Genomic DNA, 26,642 nt, shown 5'->3' with positions numbered 1-26,642 from the left:
AGATGTACCTTTACCTGAAAAATCCTGAACAAAGTAATACCAGACTTTGCTTAATAGACAGGCAGAAGAGGAGGACTGAAAGATCAAACAAACTTTATGTTTCATGCAGGAGATTCATATAGCTCCTCTCTATTTATAGCTATTTTTGCTGCAAAGTGTTGATTGACCTGATAAAGGAAGAAATTTCACCATATTGGGATAGGTGGTTTACACAGAAATCTTGTTGTACACAAGATGTCACCAGATCAGAGAGTCATCTGATTGATTTAGTGCCATGGACATTTCAGTAAAGACTCTGCTCTGCTTGAAATCCTTACTTTTCATTTCTGTTACTTTCCTAGCAAAGTGAAGTTTCTGAATGTTGATGAAGGCTCAGTTGACAGTATCCTTAGATCTGTGTCAGAGGATTGTGAATTCAAACACCACTCCAGTGACATGAAAAAAAATCTCTCAGCTAGTACTCTGAAAGAATGCTGAATTTTTGGAGGTGGTATCTTTCAGACAGATTATTAAGCAGGGCTCCTGTCTACTCTCTCAAATCTCACAGCCTTATTTTGCAGAAGTGCAGAAGAGTTATCTTCAAATTCTTGGAAAATGTCTGTCCTTCACTCGAATTTAATGTAACAGATAATCTGGTTGTTACCCTTTTCCTATATTACACTTGTGGTTGCACCTCTGAAGGCCTCATTGGTTACAAAACAAATTAGGATTTCCTGAAGATGCTATATAAATTATGCCTTTCTTTCTTTCTTTTTGCAGGAATGAAGGGAAGAGAAGCTTCAACCGAAGAAAGTGGATACATGGACTGTTGCAAACATAAGAAAGCATGTTTGACTAAACTGCTGGTATCGTCTGGGATTTGACTTGCAGAATGGATAAAAGGGCAGCACAGTGGAATATCTAGAACAGCTACTACCTCACTGCTCAATGACCCAGTTTAATCCTGACCTCATGAATTAATGTTTTGAGTTTTCACATTTTCCCTATGACCTGCATGAGTTTCTATTGAGTATTCTGATTTCCTTTCATATCCCAAAATGTCCAGGTTTGTAGGTTATTTGGCCACTGTAAATTTGTCCTGATATGTAGGTGAGAAATAGAATCTGAGGGTGAGGGTGGTTGGGGAGGGGAGTTAATGGTAATGTGAGAAGAATTAAAAATGGAATTAATTGGTTAATGTAGGTGATTGATGTTCAGCATGGGCTTGATGGGCCAAAGGTCCTATTCTGTGCTGACCACTGATACTTTAGCAGGCTGCAGTTATTTTTCATGCTTTACCTGCAAAACAATCTCCACTTGTTTCAAGACCAGGGAAATGGCTCTTCTTGACCAACAACACTTTAATTTCCAAACAGACTGGATAAATTAATTTAGCGGTGATATGATGGAAGATGTATTCATGGAGAGCATATAAGGAACAAAAACATTTTAAAAAGTTTTTTATCTCTAACTGATAAGGGATATGAAAGACAGGATTAGAGCCAAAGGAAGAGGCTAATAAAGTTGCCAGAAATAGCAGTAGGTCTGAGAAATGGGAGAATTTTAGTATTCGGCAAAGGAGGACAAACAAATTAATGATAATAAAGGGATGACAGAAGATAAGTGTAGACTGACAAGAAGTATCAAATCATACACCATAGATACTCATAAAGGAAAAGACAATGAAGGCAAATGTGGGCCCATACAGACTTGGACGGAAGGCAAATAAGGAAATTACACAGGAAATCAATGCATGAATTCACAAAGGAAGGCACAAAAATCTTGACAAAAGCTCTTTTTTCAAAAAAAAATCTATCCAGGAAATTTCTGGATATTTCAAAGTTGACATTGACAGATTGAAGGTGGGGAAAAGGTAGACATAACTGAAATTAACTGGAGTTAACTGCCCATCATCCTCGATCTAATTGGATGATACAGCAGTTGGAAAGAGTGCATTAATAGTGCTGATGGCTTTCAGCTTACAGCTGGTTCAAAATCACCCAGGCAGCAGGACAGGGACATGCTGTAATTATAGAGCTGAAGAGTGCGGTTAGCACCACAGTCAATTTTTCTTGATAAAGTTATTGGTTTAATCTAATCAGTGTAGTATTTAATGAACCAATTGTGCACTGCTACATTATCCATCTTGAACTCAAGCAGTTTGCTTGTTGCTTATCTTTAGAATGCGAAGCTGTTTCCATTTCAGACCTCCTATGCTGGAAGCATGACAAAGCTGCATCTTTTCATTTCTGAGACTGGATTCAGATCCAGGACCACACGCTTATAGACAGCTCCAGTACGGGGACATCCAGTCAATGAGTAACTCTGGGTTGCAGCATTGGAAGAAAAACTCATCACTGAATTGAAGTTGTTCTAAGTTCAGGAAAATACAGAGCAATGACAGCATATTACCTTTGGGTAACATGGACTAATATGGCCGACACATGATCAGCTATTTTGTCTGTAAATTATGGCATCCCTTGCATAATTTTGCAAAAATGATATAAGGTTCTAATAATGTAAGACAATTTTCATAATACCCGAAGCAATGGAAACGTTGATAAATTTGTTCTCTGCATTTCACAATTGCATTTCCTCCAGTAGAGTGATATGTAAATTATGGCAAAGGGTTCTGGATGTGAGATTAATTTAATGAAACAGCTAGATTAAGCTAAATTGAAAAGAGGCCTTAAGTCTAAGTTTGAAGTTTGACAATTTATGGATTCCATGAGAAGGCACAGATCCTTTAAAAAGTTTAATTTTACATCATTGCTCATTGTTGAGATGGCAGGAAATGTTGATAGTAATGCAGAAAGATTTATAATATTAACCTTGGCAGCTGAAGGAGATGATCACCTGTTCATTGACAAGCTGTGCACAGTATGTGTATGGATGATATTGACATTAGTATATGTGGTATATATAGACAACAACAAGGCTAGGAGCAATAGATGGGTCTAATCCATACCATTATATGAATGGTGAACAAACCTGCTATCTAATAGTCTGGCAATGGTACATGGGTTCAATTATTGACAGGCTGATTGTGATATATGGGTCAATGGCTAGGAGCCACCAGTGGTTTCTAGCTTCAGTCTCTGGAGGTAATCCATGATAATCTATTTGTGATATATGGATTTCATCTCTGTTTACCCAAGGGGATGCTGGTTTGCATTGGGTTCATGGAAGTTTAGGAATTTAGAACACAAAAGGAAGACAATCAGCATATTTCAGCCAAATGTGAGCCACTTAGATTAATCCCACTTCCCAGGAAGATGGGTTAATGGGTTGAAGGCTGGCTGGAAGAAATGAGTGATAGGGATGCTGATACCTATTGTGAAAACAAACTAATCTTCTCAATCACTCCCTTTGAAGACCCCGACCCCCCCCCCCACTCATACGTGACAACGATATGGGGAGCAGGGAAGTCTTCCTGCAGTACACAGTGACTCTGCAGCATGGTCAGACAAATTCCCTTTCATTCTAACTGAAGCAGACGTCCCATTCAATGTGAACACCTTTTCCAGCATGAATAACACCTCCTGTTTGCTCAATGAATTTTGCCGATGTTGTATCTAAATGCATATGTATTCCTTTAAATGAAATTTCTCTGTGCATCAGAGCATCATAAACATGCAAGACCTGGTATCAATTTGGTGACCTTTGCATCATACAAAATATCCAATTGCATTCAGTAATCAGTTTCCCATTCTCATTCTCATTCTAACATGTACCACACATAAATGTTGTCTTATGCAATAGAATTCTAAGTAATCTTGGGGAAGTATCTGCAAGGAGCTAAGATCATGCTTAAAAAACAAGGGTGGACAATTTTAATCCACAATGTACTGGAAAGCAAAAGGAAAATAAGGAGTTTGAATGAAGGCATTGAAAAATTCAATGCTCCCTATACTGAATTCCTTATTAGAAGAGCACATTATAAAGTATGGAAATCAGTATGGCTGATTCACAGTACTGTACCCGAATAATAGCAGCCACGTGACAATACAAATTTAATTAACCTTAACGTTTTAATGGATACAATTGTAAAAACATAAAAAAAGTCTTGAAAATGAGTACAACCTTAATTACAGTTCTGTCTGGAAAGCTGACAATTGCATAGCATTAAATGCATCGGTTTAACGACACCTTTGTAGTACAGTGGTTTCAATTTAAATTTTGATTTTGGCCTTTGTATTCTGAACCAACCAATCCTCCAGTTGTGACTATAGTAGCTGCTGGTTTGGCCTCCATTAATGCTGCAATTGCATTGGCATGCTGCTTTAAAATGAATCTTGTCACATTATTGCCTTGCCCTAACACCGATCAGATACTCCTTGGGAATAAGGCAACACACATCAAAGTTGCTGGTGAACGCAGCAGGCAAGGCAGCATCTCCAGGAAGAGGTACAGTCGACGTTTCGGGCCTGACGAAGGGTCTTGGCCCGAAATGTCGACTGTACCTCTTCCTAGAGATGCTGCCTGGCCTGCTGCATTCACTAGCAACTTTGATGTGTGTTGCTTGAATTTCCAGCATCTGCAGAATTCCTCGTGTTTGGGAATAAGGCACTTTGACCAGAACTAGTCCTCATTCCCTCCTTTCATTTGTACCAGGAATATATGACTCTCACTTCAAATACTCCATCAACAATTGTTAGTCACCTGTGAAGGGCAATCAGTAAAATTGGCCCCCACATGAATCAATCAATTTTTAATCCCAGAGGTTTTACAGCCTGTGTTATGATTCAAAGCTTAGGGTTTGCATGGCAATGCTTCCATTTCACTCTGACTTCAGTCCAGGGTTGTACTGAAACCTAAAAGAGAAATGGGGCAAGGGCTCTCTTTTGCACAGAGAGGAAAGATCCCCAATGCAATTTTACTTTCAAATCTCTGTGGACAAGCTTTATTTAATGGCCACAGGTCTGGAACTATTCAGAGGTATTTATAAGCATGGCAGGAGATTTGTCTGTCCACTGTCAGCTGTTACCCTGTTTATGTTAGTGGCACTGCATGACTGCGTTCAGTTTGATCCTGATAAGCTAAACTGAAAGCAATTCCCTCATGCCTAACACTTCGGGCTGCTTCCAAACCAGTTGGGGCAAAGAGCAAAATTTGGATTGAGATATTATTGTTATGCACGACTGTCTTCCTTAATTAAATCCATTCAGAATCACCCTGGCCTGCTTACGCAAGGTCTGCCTCCTTAAAGTAGAAGGAAGGTATCAGTGAAAATAAAAATCGCTGCTGATTGAGGGGAGATTTGATAGAGGTATACAAAATTATGAGGGGTATAGACAGAGTAAATGCAAGCAGGCTTTTTCCACTGAGGTTGGGTAAGACTAGAACCAGAGGTCACGAAAGGTGAAATGATTAAAGGGAAACATGAGGAAATCTGCAGATGCTGGAAATTCAAGCAACACACACACAAAATGCTGGTGAACGCCACAGGTCAGGCAGCATCTACAGGAAGAGGTACAGTCGACGTTTCGGGCCGAGACCCTTCGTCACGAAGGGTCTCGGCCCCAAACGTTGACTGTACCTCTTCCTATAGATGCTGCCTGGCCTGCTGCGTTCACCATGATTAAGGGGAACACGAGGAGGAATTTTTTCATTCAGAGGGTGGTGTGAGTGTGGAATGATCTGTCAGCACAAGTGGTGGATATGGGTTCAATTTCAATTCTTAAGATAAAAGTTTGTATAAGTACATGGATGGGAAGGCTCTGGAGATCTGTGGTACAGGTTCAGGTCAATGGGACTAGGGAGAGTATAGGTTGATGGGCCAAAGGGCCTGTTTCTGTGCTGTAGTACTCTATGACTCTATGTTCGAAATCTAAATTAAAAACAGAAAATGCTGGAAATACTCAGCAGGTCAGGCAGCATCTGTGGGAAGAGAAACAGAGTTCAAATGTCAGGTTGAAGACCCTTCGTCAGAACTATGGCGACCAAAGAAACTCCTTCCCTGCAGCTCAGCAAATTCATTTTGTCTCCAATGCTGATAAAGGGTCTTTGACCTAAAATGTTAACTCTGTTTTGATTAATGGTCATTTGAATTAGCTAGATTTTCTTAAATATACTGTTTTTACTTTTTAAACAAAGCAGCACACTTTCAATTTAATGCATAGAACATGCATATCCATGTATGTGCTTATAGGGAGATCATATTTGACAGGAAAATCATGCACGTAATATGTTTGCTTCTCAACCTTGAAACAATCTCATAGACATTCAGTATGCAGCAAGTCCTAAAGACTCCGTGTTTCAAAATTTCAAGAAGATATTTCAACTAGCTATAATATAAATGAGACTCAAATGTCAATAAAATTCGTCACTGAAAATGAAATAATCTTCCTGATAATCTCTCTTGAAGACTCCCAGGGAAGAACCACATCTATCATGATATCATTAAATGTTTCTATTACAACTGCTAATATACCCATTTTTCCTGCTTATTAGCAAACAATAACTTTAATAGACTCCCTGCGAAAAATGATATTTCCTATTCCTTTCTTGACAGGCATGAATGTTGTTTTAATTGCCCAACCAGAGAAGGGATGGAAGGGCCTATTCCATACTGTATCTCAGTAAACAAATAAATAAAGCTGAGTAAGTCGCTGCCTTCCATCAAAACCGGGGACATGAAGTACAGCACCAATAAGTAAAGCTCTGCAGGTTGGTCGATTAATATTTCGTGCCCTCTGAGAAGCTAATTATAATAGAACGGAATTATCAGAGCAGAGAAACCGAGACTTGAATCATTTGAATCTTTGTAATTAAGCATAAAAAGCACAGAGTATTTTGGAAATCTGTAGAAATATTACTGTTGGTTTGTCAAAATGCTAGCAGGGATGATCTATTTTCATAATGATATTGTCAACAAATGCAAATCATTTTGTTACACATACTGTAGCAACCAGAAGAAATCTTCAGAAAACACATAGCAACAGTGGGAAACATCCCTGACGCACATGGTAGCAGGGAAATATTTCTCTTTTTCTTTCTCTCTCTCTCTCTTTCTCTCCTTACCTTCTCCCTCTCCCTCTCCCGCTACCCCTCTCAATCTCCCTCTTCCTCTACCATTCTCCCTCTCCCTCTGTCCCTTTCAATCTCTTCCTTTTCCTCTACCCCTCTTCACTCCCTCCACCTCTCTCAATCTCTCCCTCTCCCCCCTCTTGCTCCATCCTTTCTTAACTCCCCTCATTTCCACTCCTAATATCCAATTTTTATGGCCATCAATTCTGCACTCAACTGCATCTCTTTCATCTCCCACTCATGTTCCCTCACTCCATCTTCCTGTTGTCATAACAAAGACAGGGTTTCCATATTCTTTACTTACCACCCACAAACTGCCATATCCAGCACATCATAATCAATAACTTCCACCATCTCCAACAGGAAATTATCACTAAGCACATCTTTCCCTCCCCATCACTGCCCACAACCTCTAGTTGCTTTCTATGGGGACTTGTCTCCAGGTGACTACCTTGTCCACGCATCCTCCCCTCTGATCTCCCTTGTGGCACTGAATCCCTGCAAGCATGACAAGTGCTACTCCTGCACCTCTAATTCCTCCCTCACCACCATTCAGAACCCCAGGTAAGCCGTCACTTCATAAGGGAGTCTGTTGGGATCACCTGTTGTATCTGATGCCCCCAGTGCTGCCTCCTCTACATCAATGAAACCTAACACAGATTGGGGTACCACATTGTCAAGCCCTGTTGCTCTGTCTACTGCAAAAGGGAGGTTCTCCCAATGCCTACCAAATTCAATCCAGCTTTGCATTCACATTATGATGTGTCTGCCCATGTCCTCCTCTATTGCCATGATGAGGCCAAGCCCAGGATGGTGGAGCAACACCTCATATTCTGTCTGGATAGACTCCAACCTTATGGCATGAACATCAATTTCTCTAATTTTTACCCCCTCCCTCCACCTTTCTTTTTCCATTCCCCATTCTGATTACCCTCTCATGCTTCTCTTCTCCGCACCTACCCATAAGCTCCCTCTGGTTCCCTCGACCCCCTCCCTTTCCCTTTCTTCCACAGTTCAATGTCTTCTCCTAATAGCTTTCTTCTTCTTCAGTCCTTTGCCTCTTCCACCTATCCCCTCCTAACTTCTTACTTCATCTCTCCTGCCCACCCGCCTTCCTCTCAACCAGTTTTACCAAATACCTGCCTGCTCATATTCCTTACTTCCCTCCCCCCCCACTTTCTTCTTCCTTCATTTCTGGTTCTGATGAAGGGTCTCAGCCCAAAATGTTGACTGTGTATTCCCATCCACAGATGTAGCATGACTTGTTGAGTTGCTGCAGCATTTTTTTGTTTGGTATTGTTTACAATATGTGCAGAATCTGTTGTGTTCTTAAAACTAAATTTGCATTAACATATGCTATCATGGAGATACTTGGCCTGTTAACTTAATGCAGTGATAATCTGTGGGAAATTAAGCTTGATTTCAAGGTTTCAGGAATGTCTCCACATTTACAACAATGACTCAAAATATCCTATAATCTTACGGTAGAATAGGTATATTTACTCGTGCAATCAAGAGAATGTGGATATGTCTGAACAATGCTTGCTTTCACTCTATGACTGAATTTTCTCAATTGTTTTTACCCCAAATATGTCAAATCTTACAAAACCATTTCCTGCTCATTAATACCAGCCTGGAGGACGTGGTGATTTCTATATAACATACAGGACAGGATTCAGGAAACTGGACAACATTTAGGAAGGGAAAAGGGATTAAGGAGTCAGTGCAGAGTACCCCCGTGGCCATCCCCCTCAACAACAGATATATCACTTTGGATGCTGTGGGGGGAGGATGACCGAAAAGAGGAAATTCACAGTGGTGAGGTCTCTGACATGGAGTTTGCCTCTGTGACTCTGAAGAGAAAGGGGAAGAAGAGGCAAGCTGTGGTGATAGGGATTTGTTAGGGGAATGGACAGGAGGTTCTGTGGGCGAGAATGAGACTGCTGGATAGTATGTTGCCTCCCAGATACCAGGATCGGGATATCTGGGGTCGAGTCCTCAGCATTCTTAAGTGGGAGGGTGAACAGCCAGAAGTCACAGTCCATGTAGGTACCAATGATATGGGTAGGAAAAGTGACGAGGTTCCGCATAGAGAGTTCAGGGAGTTATGTGCTAAGTTAAAGGGCATGACCTCCAGGGTCGTGTTCTCAGGATTGCTACCTGTGCGACATGCCAGTGAGGCTAGATCTAGGAAGATTATATAGATTAATACGTGGCTAAGGAGTTGGTGTAGGAGGGAGGGCATAAGATTTTTGGATCATTGGGCTCTATTCCAGGGAAGGTAGGACCTGAACAGAAGGGACGGTGTGGACTGGAACTGTAGGGAGACTAATATCCTAGCGGGAAGACTTGTTAACGCTGCATGGTGGGATTTAAACCAGAGTTGCAAGAGGGCAGGAACCAGAGTGCCAGAACAGTTAGTGGAGAGGTTGTGGAGGCAGATGTGGGTAAGACCTCAGACAAATTTAGGAATCATAAGATCGAGCATGGTGCGACTAGAGTCCTGAGCTGCCTGTATTTCAATGCAAGGAGTATCATAGGAAGGGTGGACGACAGTGATGGAGAAGAGGTAGCTGGTTAACAAGCAGAGGCAAAGTATAGTGAAGAGAGGATGTTGATAGGGCAAAATTGCAGTCAACAAGATGAGTTGTGATGTAAAAGTTAGACAAAATCTTAAAGGATGAATACAAGACTGAAGGTGTTATATTTGAATGTGCACAGTACACAGAATAAGGTAGAGGAACTTGCAGCACAGTTGCAGATTGGCAGGTGTGATGTTGTAGGCATCACTGATTCATGGCTGAAAAAAAGTTGTAGCTGGGAGCTTAATGCCAAGGGTACACATTGTATCAAAAGGACAGGTAAAAAATTAAATCAAATCATCAGAAAGAGTTGACATAGGGACGGAGGGTTGAAACTTTGTGGATAGAGCAGAGGAACTGCAAGGGTAAGGAGACCCTGGTGGGAGTTGAATACATACCCCCCAAACAGTACTAAGGATATGGTCTACAAATTACAAACGAAGGTAGAAAATGCATGCCAATAGGGCAACGTTACAATAGTCATGGAGGATTTCAATACTCAAGTAGATTGGGAATTGTTGAAAGTCCTCATCTGGCTCATTAAGATCCTTCAGTGGAAGAATCCTGCCATCTTGTCTGGCTAATAGGCGACTCTGGAATAATTCGGTTGACACCCTAACTAAGCTCAGTAATAGCCTAGCAAGGTGCGTAGTCCTATCCTAACCATTAGGGTAGCTCAGTATTCCTTTTCCAGAGGCAATTTTGAGAAGGGAAATAAATGCTGGTCTTGTGAGTTACCCACACATCCTGAAAAAAATGAAGAAAGGTAAAAGGAAATCCCATCATTTACCTTATTTTGTCGTCTCTGTTTTCTTCTCAGGCGTAAAAATTCTTTGTGCTGGCGTGAAACAAAGTTTACACCGGCATACTCCAACAAGGCAGAAAACACAAAGAGCAGGCACACCGCCATCCAAATATCTATGGCTTTGACATATGAAACCTAGATGAAACACAATATTACTTTAGTACAAGACAACGTCAAAAATTAAAATTGTTATTCTTTACTTATATCAATATTTATGACAGATATTATACTTAGACAATGAAATTTGCATCTTGAAAGAAAAAGGCCAACAATTCATGCAGTAGCAATTATTATCAGTGTAGTATTTTCTCTCTGTGTCAGATCTGGACCATTGCTGGGCTTCAGAGATCACTGAAGCTGAGTTAAAACCAACCGTAGCAGAAAACGGTCCCAAATAATCCCTGAAGTTTAAAATGGTGCAACAATTAGCCTGGCTGCTTCACAGCTCATGGGATCAGGATCCTATCCTGACCATGTCCTCTCTGGGACTGCTTGGTTTCTCTGGATGCTTCACGGCTCAAGGGATCAGGATTCAATCCTGGCCATGTCCTCTCTGGGACGGTTTGGTCTCCCTGGATGCTCTGGTTTCCTTCCACATCACAGGGGCGGCACAGCGGCAGAGTCAGCGGAAAAGTTGCCTCGCAGAACCATGGATCTTGTTTTTATCATCTTATCTTCAGCTGTGAGGTGTTTGATCATTGTGGGCTCTCTCAAGGTGCTCCTTACAGACATTACCAAGATGTATAGGTTGGTAGTTTATTTTCTCACTGCAAATTGTCCCCGGCATATGGGTGACAGGAATGTGTGGAGGATAAAATAGGATCAGTGAAGGATTAGTGTAGCTGGGTGTTTGATGGTTGGCATGGATTCAATGGGCTGAAGGACCTGTTTCCACGTAGGAGTCTATGACTCTGTGTACCAACACAACAGCAGTGGGCTGATGATGCTAATCAGTGCCTTATTGGAGATGAAATGACGAGAATCCCTTGGAAGCTAATGAGGATAAGACAGTAGGGTAAGCACAAGTTGGCAGTGGCCCCAATGCTAAGGTGGAGCAGAGGATCCTTCTCCTATTCTTCCTAGCTGTGCATTTAAGATAATGTATAAGACAAGACTGCAGTCTGGATCTCTGAACAGCAGATTCTTCATGAGCCACTGCAGACCCTGTTTTATTTCTGTGACCAATTTTGGGAACAGACTCAGAAAGTGGCAAATGAGTCTCTCTTCCTGTAGATACTATGCCTAGCTACTATAAAATTGTCTCTTCCAACTTTGTCATAATCTAGGTCCTTGCACGATTTTGAAATGGTTTTCCATAGCAATGAGGTATAAACTCTCCCAGTTTAGATTTAGATTATGAGAACACTCAGTCCTCTTTTATTGTCATTTAGAAATGCATACATACAATAAGAAATGATACAATGTTCCTCCAGAGTGATAGCGCAGAAAACAGGACAAACCAATGACTAACACTGACAGAACCACATAGTTCTAACGTATAGTTACAGCAGTGCAAAACAATACCATCATTTGATAAAGAACAGACCATGGGTATGGTAGAAATGAATCTCAAGTCCCGATCAACTCCCGAGTCCCCGATAGCAGGCGGCAAAAGGGAGAAACTCCCTGCCATAAACCTCCAAGACACCGATGACTGCCGATGCCTTGGAAGCAGCCGACCACAGCCAACACTGAGTCCGTCCATCTGAAAACTTCGAGCCTCCGACCAGCCTCTCCGATGCAGCCTCCTGAGCGCCATCCTCTGCTGAGCACCTTCAACCTCGCCCTGGCCGCCAAAACAAGCAAAGCTGAGGACTCGGGGCCTTCTGCTCCAGTGATTCCGGTTACCACACAGTAGCAGCGGCAGCAAAGCGGGCATTTCAGAAGTTTCTCCAGATGTTCCTCCGTACTCTCACATCTGTCTCCATCAGATCAGAATTGTGCATGGTCCCCTACTTGACAGATTACAGATATCATTCACCAGAGAGGCCGCACGTGCTGTGTCGCCCTGCCATCTTCTCCTCCTCTAGGAACAACATTAGGAGATTAATTTTAATAAATATAGCCAAAGTGGATACATTGGAGCAGCGAATAAAGTGCTGAAGGAAAAATCACCTCAGGTAACAAGAGAAAGCTACCTGAGGTGATGTTGTAGCCCCAGCATCAGATATTTAGAGCAGGTAATGAAAATTACTTCAGAACGTAAGGAAAACATTTTTGTCTTCTCCAGATGGGCAGTTGTCCAGCAGCTCTCCAATTCTGTACTGAACCAACCTGATCTTTAGCCAATTCCTGTCAGGCAATGAAGGTAAAACGCTATCCTCATAAGATTTAATGATTTTTCTGAAAACTGGGCTGTATAACACTAGATCATTATTGAGGCAGAAGATTCTTTTCAATAAATGAAGTTCCTCCGAGCCATTTCTGTGCCGATCAGATATTCAGAACAAATGCACAGGCCTCAAATGATTTGTTATCCTGTTTGTATTGGATTCCTTTGCCAGGATTTGAGCTGGAATACCATCAGACAGACATCAAACGTGCTTCGATCACTTTCGGAAAATTGTGCAAGGTTCCAAATAAATATGATTCATTTGCTACAAAATGACATAAATCATAAGTATTGAAGCATGTTGTCATAATTTTTGGGTTGATTTAATGTATCACCAACAGTGAAATCAGTATAGCCCTGTGATCTGTAGTCTACTTATTTCTACCTAACCTTGTAAGATACGGAATGTAACAGAGAAAACTCACTCCATACGGTAATGACCAGAATGTATCACAGGTGGTTTCCTCAAAATTGAGAACCTTGAAACCAAGATTGATATATTTCAGTTAGTCAAGGATATTAGGTGACATAGAACCAAGAAAGACCGACCTGCTTAGATCTAATTTAAATGAGGGCATTTAAGAGGCTGAATGTTCAATTGCCGTTTTCAAGTTTCTACTACAAATAATTGCATAGGAGGCAAAATGAACTTACTGTATATTTCAAACAGAATCTAATGTATACATACAGAGTTTTAACTATTTCTTATTTTAAAAAAATTCCGTGGAGACTTAGGAATGATCCATTTCCATGCTGAATCTGGATTCGTATTTTTTTCTTTTAAGCAGTTCTTTGATATAGAAGATGACTTACCTGAACAGTGGCAGCACTCTCTACAGAAGGATTTATGAATACAGATGCATGGTTCCCTGAATGTGATAGATAAGGGGGTGAAGAAGGCACTGGGCATGCCAACCTTCATCAGTCAGGTTACTGAGTGTAATAGTTGGAGTGTTATGTTACAACTGTACAAGATGCTGTTAAAGTCAGACTTGGAGTATTGTGTACAATTTTGGTCACCCTGTTGAAGGAAAGATGTCATGAAGCTGCAAAGAAGGTTTAGGAGAATGTAGCCCAGACTAGAAGGTATGCGTTTTAGGGACAGGTTGGGCAGACTAGGAGTTTATTCTTTTTGGTGTCCTTATAGAGATGTAGAAAATCATGAGGGGTACCTTTAAGGTAAATGAACATAATCTAATATCCAAGGAAAAGGGAACTAAAGTCTAGAGGGCATAGGTGAGAGAAAAAAAAAGATTTAAAAGGAACCTGAGGGAAAACTCCTTTAAACTGAGGGTTGTGCATCTATGGAATAAGCTACCAGAGGAAGTAGTTGAGGCAGGTACAATAATGAAGTTTAAGAGACAATTGGATAAGCATGTGGATAGGAAAGGGTTAGAGCAGGAGTTCTCAACCTATTTATGCCATGGACCAATGCCATCAAGCAAGGGGACCATGGATTTCAAGTAAAGAGCCCCTGGTTTAGAGCGATGCAAATGGGACAAGCTTAGAAGGATTCCTTGGTTGGCATGGGGGAGTTAGGCTGACGGGCCTGTTACCATGCTGTGTTAATCTATGACACAATGACAATTGGGCAACTGCAGACTCCATACATGGATCAGGAGGTGGGAAGTTTAGGAGGTGTTCATCTTCTGCCATGAGTACAAATCTTCTGTATCATGCAGTGCATGGGCTTGAGGTTCTCATACTATCCCAAAGGATCTGCACAAATCAGTGGGCACGTTGAATTTTTTCAAGAAGGCTTGGAGCACCTCCTTGACTCGTTTTCTTCTGGTTATCTGTCAATCCGTTCCTGTGACTAAACTAAGCGGGAAATAGTGTTTGTTTAGTGAATCTGGTGTCAGGCATGCAAATGAAATGACCCTGGCCAAAATAGCTGATGAGTGTAATTAGAAAATGTGTTGGCCTGTGAGACAACGCTGACACTGGTTTGCTCAAATTTCCAGCGAATCGCGTAGGTTTTGTGGTGGCATCTCCCCAGTATTAACGAACGGCACTGACACGATGAACCTGGCAGCACTGTCTCTCCACACGTTTGTGAATTCAAGCAGTTCTGACACTGTGTGCAGATGGTTCATACTAAATGTTCCCAAAGAATCACATTTTACCAGCAGGGCTCAGCTCCACCCTTTGGTGACAGAGTCCAATTAAAAAGTGGACTAAATGGTTCGAAGGCCCTGGATATTTACTTGAAGTACAGAACAGATAAAGATACTTTTGAAAAAAAGGGAAGGTATGGGAATTTAAAGGAGCCACTGTGGAGAGGAAATAGAGTGAATGGGGACTTCAGGACATAAGAAATAGGAGTAAGAATAAGACAGAGGGGCAATGTTCAGTAAGATGGATCCAGTGCCTTGTCCACTTTCATGCCCACTTCTCTGTGTCTCCTATTTTCCTTGATGTTTTAACATTCATCAATTTCACCCTTGCTTACATTCAATGACTGAGCATCCATAGCTCTCACAAAGAAGAAATGCCTAAAGTTGACAACTCTGTGTATCCCAATCCATCCTGATCTCAGCCACAAAGGGGAAACTTCCTTATCTTGGGAAAATACCCCTCTGATTCTGCCTTTTCCAGCCCGAGAAAGCAACCTCATATCTCCCAGTCAATCCCTCTCCAATTCTTCTTTGAATCACTAAATTGCAGTGAGTCCTCAGTATTCTCTTGAAAGAGCAACTCTGTCATCCCAGGAGTCAATCCAATGAGGCCACACTGTAATGACTGCAGGCTGATGTACCCTTCTATCACGAACAATGGATAAAAATGTGCACACTACTCTAGAGCTCTGACAAACAGTCCAGGACTTGAAGCAGATCTTGGCTGACTTGCTGAAAGTTTCCCAGATTTTTCTGCTTTTATTAATGTCTCACTGAAGCCTGTATAATCTTAGAAAGACTTACTTGCATTTGTGTAATCTGGTCTCCTTTCATCTTTTCAATAAAAACCAAAACACCATTTACTTTAGGAATTGCTTGCTTTAATGTGTATATTTATTTGTCTAAGAAGCCAGCAATCCAAGTTTCCTCAGAACACCAATATTTCTCAGTTCCCTTCTGTTAAAAACACGATGTTTTTCCATTTTTTCCAAAATTCACACTTCCACATATCCCTACATTAAACAATATTTGCCTACTTACTTGTCCCCATATCCCCTTTTGCCAAGAGAATGATACCCCAAAATAACACTAAATGCATACGTTACCTAGCAGCAGATATGCAGTGTATTTTGCTTCTGAAATATGTTCTATTACTATCAATGGACTGGATTTCTGAGGTAGAATTAAACACCCCTTTTTTATTACATGGTTAATGCTCTTGATTCCGGTTGAATTTCTAGGCCTGCATAACCTCATCAGAACTCAGTATCCCATAAAATTTTTATACCCTGATATTTTTCCTGTTGTCCCTTTGTCTTTTGGTATAGTAATTACCGTACTTTATGAACGATTGGGTGTCCAGTACCAGTCAATGTAGACTTAAAATTGCCAAGGAAAAACATGCAGGCATACCTGATAATTAGGAGTAATACATGAAACAAACAAAGTGAAAATACTACCGCTAATGTGGAAACCACACATTTTCATATAGCAGATACTGCACAATAGTGAAGAAGGAAACAAAGTCCCAAAAGAAGAAAAAACAATATTGTGTAATTTTGCAGACCACAAAGGGATGATCACCAATAGACACTCAACAACAAGTGTACACTAAACTGGACTGCAGGCTCACCGTTGACTGATTTTTGGCATGTACCTAAGAAAATAAATCACCTTGATATCTTCAAAGTTAGTGAAATGTTTAAGAGAGCGGCAAATTAAAAAATAATTGAAAACCAATTACAATTATCCCAAGTTGCTAAAGAAACTAGGGAATACATTTGTGAGGTATCCATGTGGGATAACAAATGGAACCTGGGAAACTGGCAATGTACCAACATTTAATGATAGAAACAAAGCAAATGTATTTTAATGCATTTCCATTCCTTGTAAAATGAAGGAAGAATTTAAAGAATTTCTTCTGCAATTAGAATTTAATTTCGGAAAAGTGTGTCTCACCCAGCTAATATCCTCTACTATCTTGAGGGAGAGTCACCACTGGTTAAAAGCGGGAAGCCATCTAACACTTTACCTTGAGACTTCTAAGATGATTTTGATAATAGCTCAGTGGGCATGGCCGCTAATTAAACCAAAATCAAGTAAACCTAGTGCATGGATGAGGCATCAGATGAGGGTAGTAACCAATTTTTCTTCAAAACATAGATTGAGTAAAGGTGCTGAGAGTGGTGGACCTGGGAGTTGCTTTTCTGTCTACAGCTGAGAAATGAATATTCTAGATGATGGTTATTTTGAGTAGTGAGACTAGAAACTGAATTAGTAATAAAAGAAACACTCTTTTATGAAGATCACCAATGCACCAAATCTAATATTGAGCATATTTTGAAGTGTTTACAAAATGTTGAAGTCCTGTCTGTTATGTAGTTGGCCTGGGCTCTTCGTGTCACCAATCACCCGAATGTTAATTCCCCATTGTATTTCACGCAGGTGATAATATCATCAGAGGGCGTGGCATCCTTTAATTACTTGTTCATGTAAATTAGATCAAAAGCTTGGGGTGTGATATTCATGACCAACATTCTTCAGGAAGGAGAATTCTGTAAGTGGTGAGCTTATCATGATGTATCTGAGCCTCCCGATTTAGTTGCCAACAGTCCTAAATGAGGATCAGAGATTGGCTTTATTTGTCACATGCACAGTCAAAACATACAGCATTTGTGTCAAATCAAATCAGTGAGGTGTGGGCTGGGCAGCCTGCAAGTGTAGACATATTTCTTCCAGCACCAACATAGCATTCCCACAACTCACAAACCTTAAATTTAACTTTAACTTTGGAATGTGAGGAGAAACCGGAGTGCGTGGTCACAGGGAGAACGTACAAATTCCTGACAGACTGTGGCAAGAATCCAACCCCAATCCCACAGCTGGTGCTGTGAAGTGTTGCACTAAGTGCTATGTGATAGCATGACCCCTACACTGCATACAGTGAAATATGTCATTTGTACCAACAACCAACAGTCTGAGGATGTGCTGGAGAATGCCCGCAAATATTGTCATGCTTCTGGCGCCAACATAGCATTCCCACCCTAAACGTTATGTCTCTGGACTGTGGGAGAAAACCAGAGAACCTGGAGGAACCCCACGCGGTCACGGGGAGAAAGTACAAACTCCTTACAGACAGTGGTGGGAATTGAACCCGGGTCACTAGCTCTGTAAAGTATTACTCTGAACACTTCACTACCATATCTGATGCCATGAAGGTTGAACTTCTATGGACAGACAAGCACAGTTCATTGATAGCCTATAAACTGACCTTGATTAAAGGGTCTCAGGATTATCCCCATTCATGGGAGACAATCAGATCACCCTTTATTCCCCTTTCCCACTCCCATTTTCATGACTGCACATCCCACAATCACACAGAGAGTCCGACACACAGAGAAATCAGTTCAACAGAAGTGATTCACTTCCCATTGGTTAATGTCAATGCTGCTGCCTTCCTTTATAACCAGTCACGTTTGTGAAATGTGCAGGTTGAACTTCAATGGTTGTAAAATGAGTAAGCAACAATGATGAGCATCACACACAACATGTTGGAGGAACTCAGAAAGTCAGCCAGCATCAGTCATTGTTTCAGGCCGGGGCTCTTCATCAGGACAGCAAACGAAGGGAGCAGAAGCCAGGGTAGGAAGGTGGAGGGGAAGGGAAAGAGTACAAGCTGACAGGTGATAGGTGAGACCAGATGAGGGAGGGGAGGGAATGATGTAAGTAAATGGAGGTGATGAAGTAATGGGTGGTTGAGGTAACGGGCAAAAGAAGAAGGAATCTAACAAGAGAGTACAGTAGACCATGGTAGAAAGGGAAGAAGGAAGGGAATTTCCTCCACAACCAACATCAGCCTAGGTGCACAACGAGGCTTTGTACATAGTCCCCTGCTCTACTTACTTTATACTTATGACTGTGTGGCTAAGCACAGCTCCAGTGCCATATTTAAGTTTGCTGACAACAACACTGTCAGAGGCCAAATCAAAAGTGGTAACAAATGAGAATATAGGAGGGAGATTGAAAAGCTGGCTAAATGGTGCCACGATAGTGACCTCTCACTCAATGTCCGTGTGACTAAGGAGCAGATTACTGACTTCAGGAAGAGGAAGCTGGAGATTTGTGAGTCAGTTCTCATTATCAAGGGATCACAGGTGGAGAGGGTCAGCAACTTTAAATTGCTCAGTGTTATCATTTCAGAGGATGGCCTGGGTTCACCGCATAAGTGCCATTACAAGAAAGCATGACAGTACCTTAACTTTCTTAAAAGTTTGCAAAAGATTTGGCATGTCTTCTAAAGCTTTGACAAACTTCTATAGATGTGCAGTGGAAAGTATGTTGACTGGTTGCATCATTTCCTGCTATGGAAACATCAAGCAGACAAAAAGTAGAGGATGCAACTCAGTGCATTGTGGGTAAAGCCCTCCCCTCCACTGAGAACATCTACATGAAGCACTGTTGCAAGAAAGGAGCACCATCATCAGAAATCCCCACTACCCAGACCATGCTTTGTTCTCACCGCTGGCATCAGGAAAGAAGTACAGGAGCCTCAGAACCCACAACACCAGGTTCAGGAAAAATAATTATCCTTCAACCAACAGGCTCTTAAATCAGAGGGGATAACTCCATTCAGTTTCACTTACCCCAACACCGAAATGTTCCCACAACCACTGGACTTACTTTCAAGGACTATTCGTCTCGTGTTCTCAGGATTTATTATTTATTTATTATTATTATTTTACTTATTTTTTGTATTTACTGTGAACACCCACAAGATAAAGAATCTCAGGGTTGCATGTGGTGACATACAGTATATGTACTTTGATAATAAATGTACTTTGAACTTTGAACCAGATGGAAGTGATGGACAGGTGAGTAGAGAAAGGATGAGAGGGTAACCAGAATGGGAAATGGAAAAAGAGAGAAGGGGGTGGGAGGGAAGTAATTACCAGACAATAGAGAAATTGATGTTCATGCCATCATGTTAGAAGCTACCCAAATGGAATATGAGGTGCTGCTCCTTCAACCTGAGTTTGGCTTCATCATGGCAGTAGAGGAGGCCATGGACAGACCTGTCAGAATGGGAATAGGAAGTTAAATTGAATTGGGTAGCCAACAGGAGATCCTGCCTTTTCCCTTAACAATAATGATTTCTTAAATCAGGGGTGGCCCAATTTTTTAATTTTGTTTGGTAACTCCCAATGTGGTGTTAATGCTATATGCAGCACTTAGTACATCGCAAATGAAGGAAATCCAATTTCAAATTAATGGAGGATTAATGAAGGGAATTGTGCAAACATTTTCAATTGAAATGTGAGAGTAAATCCGCTGAACAAACTCAAACTCTGAAACGATAACTCTATCAGGAAATCTTACTTCACACAAGGCATGATCAAAAGGTGGAATAAACTTCCTTGCTGAATAGCCAGGACAACAACAAAGGTTGGGATCATTTAATAAATAAGTAAAAGCCACAGTAGAGAGATTTTAATAATTGATTTAAATGGAAAAATTAGGGTAACGTCACAATGAAAAACATGGCAGAACTATTTCCATCGTTTATAGTGAAACCATATTATCAGGGTGGAGGAGGGAGAACAGGGTGGTCAGCTTTCTGATTGTCTTCTACCTAACCCAATGCTCCGAACAATATTAAACAAAAAAAAGTCCTTTACAGTGCGTTAGCAAGATAAATTTTTCATGAAAATTGGGACGGATCAAAAAGATACTGTGAGCAAGTGTTCTTGTAGCATTTGTTTAGAGCAGGGGTTCCCAACCTTTTTTATGCTATAGACTCGTCTGTGGACCCCCAGTTGGGAACCCCTGATTTAGAGTAATGAGGACTCTGACATTTCTAACAGGTTAATTGCCAGGTTCGTTCGTTCTTTCTTTCTTTCTTTCTTTCTTTCTTTCTTTCTTTCTTTCTTTCTTTCTTTCTTTCTTTCTTTCTTTCTTTCTTTCTTTCTTTCTTTCTTCCTTCCTTCCTTCCTTCCTTTCTTCTTTCCTTCCTTCCTTCCTTCCTTCCTTCCTTCCTTTCTTCCTTCCTTCCTTTCTTTCTTCCTTCCTTCCTTCCTTCCTTCCTTCCTTCTTCCTTCTTCCTCTTCTTCCTTCTTCTTTCCTCCTCCTTCTTCTTCTTCTTCTTCTTCTGACTTTTAATAGCAGTTGGCAGTCCAACTTAAAGGTGCATTACCGGCACCAACTGGACTGGAGTGTGTAAATAAAACCCCTATTAGTTACATAGAAACATAGAAACACAGAAAAATTACAGCACAATACAGGCCCTTTGCCCCACAATGCTGTGCCAAACATGCCCTTACTTTAGAAATTACCTAGGGTTACCCATAGCCATCTATTTTTCTAAGCTCCATGTACAGTACCTATCCAAAAGTCTCTTAAAAGACCCTATCGTATCTGCCTCCACCGCCATCGCTGGCAGCCCATTCCACACACTCACCATGCTCTGCGTAAAAAACTCACCCCTGACATCTCCTCTGTACCTACTTCCAAGCACTTTAAAACTGTGCCCTCTTGTGATAATAATTTCAGCCCTGGGAGAAAGCCTCTGACTATCCACACGATCAATGCTTCTCATCACCTTATATACCTCTATCAGATCACCTCTCATCCTCCGTCGCTCCAAAGAGAAAAGGCCAAGATTATTCAACCTATTCTCATAAGGCATACCTCCCAATCCAGGCAACATCCTTGTAAATTTCCTCTTCACCCTTTCTATAGTTTCCACATCCTTCCTGTAGTGAGGTGATCAGAACTGAGCACAGTACTCTATGTGAGTCTGACCAGGATCCTATATATCTGTAACATTACCTCTCAGCTCTTAAAATCAATCCCGCAGTTGATGAAGGCAGCGTATGCCTTCTTAACCACAGAGTCAACCTGCACAGCAGAATTGAGTGTCCTATGGACTTGGACCCCAAGATCCCTCTGATCCTCCACACTGCCAAGAGTCTTACCATTAATACTATATTCTGCCATCATATTTGACCTACCAAAATGAACCACCTCACACTTAACTGGGTTGAACTTCATCAGTCACTTCTGAACCCAGTTTTGCATCCTATTGATGTCCTGCTGTAATTTCTGACATCCCTCCACACTATCCACAATAGCCCCAACCTTTGTGTCATCAGCAAATTTACTAACCCATCCATCCACTTCCTCAACCAGGTCATTTATAAAAATCACGAAGAGAAGGGGCCCCAGAACCGATCCCTGAGGCACACCACTGGTCACCGACCTCCATGTAGAATATGACCCATCTACAACCACTCTTTGCCTCCTGTGGGCAAGCCAGTTCTGGATCCACAAAGCAAGGTCTCCTTGGATCCCATGCCCCTTTACTTTTTCAATAAGGCTTACATGGGGTACCTTATCAAAGGCCTTGCTGAAATCCATATATACTACATCCGCTCTATCTTCATCAACATGTTTAGTCACATACTCAAAAAATTGAATCAGGCTCGTAAGGTCTGACATGCTTTTCACAAAACCATGCTGACTATTCCTAATCATATTATGCCTCTCCAAATATTCATAAATCCTGCCTCTCAGAGTCTTTTCCATCAACTTACCAACCACTGAAGTAAGACTCACTGGTCTATAATTTCCTGGGCTATCTCTACTCCTTTTTTGAATAATTGAACAACATCAGCAACCCTCCAATCCTCCAGAACCTCTCCCATCCTCATTGATAATGCAAAGATCATCGCCAGAGGCTCGGTAATCTCCTCCATCGCTTCCCACTGTAGCCTGGGATACATCCCGTATGGTCCCGGTGACTTATCCAACTTGATGCTTTCCAAAAGCTCCAGCACATCCTCTTCCTTACTATCTACCTGCTCAAGCTTTTCAGTCCGCTGCAGGTCATCCCTATAATTGCCAAGATCCTTTTCCGTAGTGAATACTGAAGCAAAGTATTAAATAAGTACCTCAGCTTTCTTCCATACACACTTTTCCACTGTCACACTTGATTGGTCCTATTTTCTCATGTCTTATCCTCTTGTTCTTCACATACTTGTAGAATGCCTTGGGGTTTTCTTTAATCCTGTTCACCAAGGCCTTCTCATGGCCCCTTCCGGTTCTCCTAATTTCATTCTTAAGTTCCATCCTGCTAGCCTTATAATCTTCTAGATCTCTATCCTTATCTAGTTTTTTGAACCTTTCGTAAACTTTTCTTTTCTTCTTGACTAGACTTTCAACAGCCTTCATACACCATGGTTTCTGTATCCTACCTCCTTTTCCCTGTCTCATTGGAATGTACCTATGCAGAACGCCACGCAAATATCCCCTGAATATTTACCACATTTCTTCCGTAAATTTCCCTGAGAACATCTGTTTCCAACATTTCTCCTTACTCCAATTAAATGCTTTCCTAACTTGTCTGTTCCTATCCCTCTCCAATGCTATGGTAAAGGAGATAGAATTGGGATCACTATCTCCAAAATACTCTCCCACTGAGAGACCTGACACCTGACCAGGTTCATTTCCCAATACCAGATCAAGTACAGCCTCTCCTCTTGTAGGCTTATCTACATATTATGTTAGGAAACCTTCCTGAACACACCTAACAAACTCCAGCCCATCTAAACCCCTTGCTCTAGGGAGATGCCAATCAATATTTGTGATATTAAAATCTCCCACCATGCCAACTCTGTTATTATTACTCCTTTCCAGAATCTGTCTCCCTATCTGCTCCTCAATGTCCCTTTTACTATTGAGTGGTCTATAAAACACCCAGAAGAGTTATTGACGTCTTCCTGTTTCTAACTTCCAACCACAGAGACTCAGTAGATAATTTCTCCATTACCTTCTCTTTTTCTGCAGCCATGACACTATCTCTGATCAGCTGTGCCATGCCCCACCTCTTTTGCCTCCCTCTCTGACCCTTCTGAAACATCTAAGGCCTGACATTCTAAGTAACCATTCCCACCCCTGAGCCATTCAAGTCTCTGTGATGGCCACAACATCATAGCTCCAAGTACTGATCCACACTCTAAGCTCATCCACTTTGTTCATGATGCTTCTTGCATTAAAATAGACACATTTCAAACCATTGGTCTGAGTGTATACCTTCTCTATCACCTGCCTATCCTCCCTCTCACACTGTCTCCAAGGTTCTCTACTTGTGAGTCAACCGCCCTTTCCTCCATCTCTTCAATTGATTCCCAATCCCCAGCAATTCTAGATTAAACTCTCCCCAATAGTCTTAGCAAACCTCCCTGCCAGGATATTGGTCGCCCTCGGGTTCAAGTGCAACCGGTCCTTTTTTTACAGGTCACGCCTGCCCCAAAAGAGGTCCCAATGATCCAGAAATCTGAATACCTGCCCACTGCTCCAATCCCTCAGTCATGCATTTATCCTCGACCTCACTCTATTCCTATACTCACGGTTGCGTGGCACAGGCAGTAATCCCGAGATTACCACCTTTGAGGTTCTGCTTCTCAACTTCCTTCCTAACTCTCTATAGTCTGTTTTCAGGACCTGCTGTAGTTCTTTATCAAATGAAAAACTAAATTACCCCAAAAAGCCCAATAGATTGTAAATAATGAAAGACAATATTGTGAATTAAATAAAATTACTTCCATAACTTTAGTAAAGATTTTAAATGAAAACTATCAACTCCCAAGGCTAGTAGTGCAGCTTGCATTTGCTTTCTTTCAACCTTATATGCTTCACATTGTAAAAGATTGTGTTCAACACATTGTTCATTGCCAAGCCTTTCAAATGACTTGATTACATTCAATAATTGCATCATTTAAACCAACTTAAAATAATAATTATCAATAATGCAAAATGGTCTCAGCAGTGCAATCTTCACTGAACTTTTGGAATACTGTACTTTAATTCAGCTGTGAAGATTCAACAGTACAATTTTCTCAGAACCACATTCAGTTATTTCATATTTCCAAGCTAAAAAAATCTGGAGAGTGGTGATATGGGTAAACAAAACAATTCCATTTTGGTTTTGGGACATATGTCAAAGCTAGCCAAAAATGATGATGATGATAATAATAATAATATCAAACAGAAAATTAACCAGTGGAAGAGCACGACCCTTCATGGAAGACATTCCCATGATCTGAGCAGACTAGATGTCGACAAGGAAACATTGAACGCCTGGCTCAGAGTTGGAGTCCTCTTCCTAGAAACAGAAGGATTCCTTGTGGCAATATATGGCCAGAGTGGTAACACACAAAAAAAACTCAAAAATACAAGATAAAAACCAACAAATTTAAGAAAATAAATGCAGGAAATGCCGAGAACCAGAAACAATCCATTACATTACAGGATCTTTCAGCAGTTTAACTGAATCCGATTACTTTCACAGGCACAATCAAGTGCCAGACATCATTCACCAAAATCTTGTTTTAAGATACAAGCTCACAAAAGACACCATATCTGATTATGAATACAAGCCTGATCTAGTTTAAGAGTCAGAATACCACAGATCTGTTATCACAGATAGGACAATCCATAATAACCGTCCAGATGTAATAATACAGGATAAACAAGCAAGAACAACTTATGTACTAGATATAGCCATTCTGAACACATTACTTACAGAAATCAGTAAGTTAAAACACCAGAAATATGCTGAATTAAAAAAGGAAATTGAAAGGCTTTGCTACATGAGCAGGGTATATATTGTCCCAATAGTAATATCTACAACTGTCATTATCCCAAAGTCACTACACAATAGCATTAACCAAGTAGGGCTACACAGCAATATCTAATTAAATCTTCAGAAATTCACATCACTACTAGAAATTCACCATTAGAATAGTCTGAATGTTCCTTGCAATTGAGAAATGAGCATGCTTGGCTATGGACGTACCTCAGGTTTTACCAGCTTGAGCTGAGAGAAAAAAAATTTCTATAATAATAAGACCCTCCATTGGTCTGGGTCGAACATGTATGTTGCACCCCAACAGCCTATGTGATACACAAACCAGAGTAGTATGTTATGGAGAGCAAGCTGTTACCCAGGCAGCAGGCTTCCCCTCTCCATGCAGTTAATGAATCCAAAACAACAGGAGGGATCAATACGGTTTGCCACCAGCGGTGTCGCAGGAGATGCCAGTCAGCATCGAACTCAATGAAGGATTGCCTTAGAGACTTCTGTTCTGGATTTTTCCCTCAGGATTTACCCCCAAAGCCTTCCCCAGGAGTGGGTACAGCTGCAAGGCAGCAACGGTTTGAGATCAGATTTTTCCTTCTCCTAGATGAACCATGGCTGACAAAACCCATCTGCTCAAACCAACTGTTTTAATATAGCAGTAGCCCACCTTTGCCCCTTTTCCTTTCAGTATAAATGGTTCCACTGGACTTAGTAGCTAAGTCACATGTGAAGGCCAGGAGCTGGACTTGGCAGTCAGAGGCTACCTGAGGTGCACACCATTGGGAACATCTAATAGATCGTGGGAGCTTATTTCCACTACCAACACTGGTGTAACAACCTTAAGAAGCCAATAATAATGATAATTCTAATAATAATAACTTATTTATACACCACTTTTCATACAAATGCTGTGATTGAAAGTGCTTTCCAATGGGATAAAGTGCAAACATGAAAATAAAACACAAAATGATGTTAGCTAAAAGCAAGGTTAAATAAATAGGTTTTGAATTGGTGTTAGAGTTTTACGTATTGAGTTCCACAGTTTAGGAGTGTAGTTCAAAAAAGCCAACCTGTCAATTATCTTTTGAGGGAGATTGTTTAAATTTAAATTTAAGGGACTGATGGAAGAAGACCTGAGGGCGCAAGCAGAATTATTAAACGA

At 41.0% G+C, this 26,642-nt stretch overlaps 1 protein-coding gene across 2 annotated transcripts in view; it reads right to left on the bottom strand.

The window, feature by feature from the left end:
* Positions 1–26,642, bottom strand: part of glra2 (glycine receptor, alpha 2) — a 185,970-nt gene that overhangs the window by 4,831 nt on the left and 154,497 nt on the right. For both annotated transcript variants that reach the window (XM_072262324.1, XM_072262325.1), the window contains exon 8: positions 10,381–10,530. In XM_072262324.1, the coding sequence (XP_072118425.1) occupies positions 10,381–10,530 (150 nt within the window). The remainder of the gene's footprint in view (positions 1–10,380; positions 10,531–26,642) is intronic.

The sequence above is a fragment of the Mobula birostris genome, chromosome 6, assembly GCF_030028105.1.
Source record: "Mobula birostris isolate sMobBir1 chromosome 6, sMobBir1.hap1, whole genome shotgun sequence".
In the NCBI taxonomy this organism is placed as follows: Eukaryota; Metazoa; Chordata; class Chondrichthyes; order Myliobatiformes; family Myliobatidae; genus Mobula; species Mobula birostris.
The sequence above is the reverse complement of the archived record's forward strand: the minus strand, read 5'-3'. Positions and strand labels throughout refer to the sequence as shown.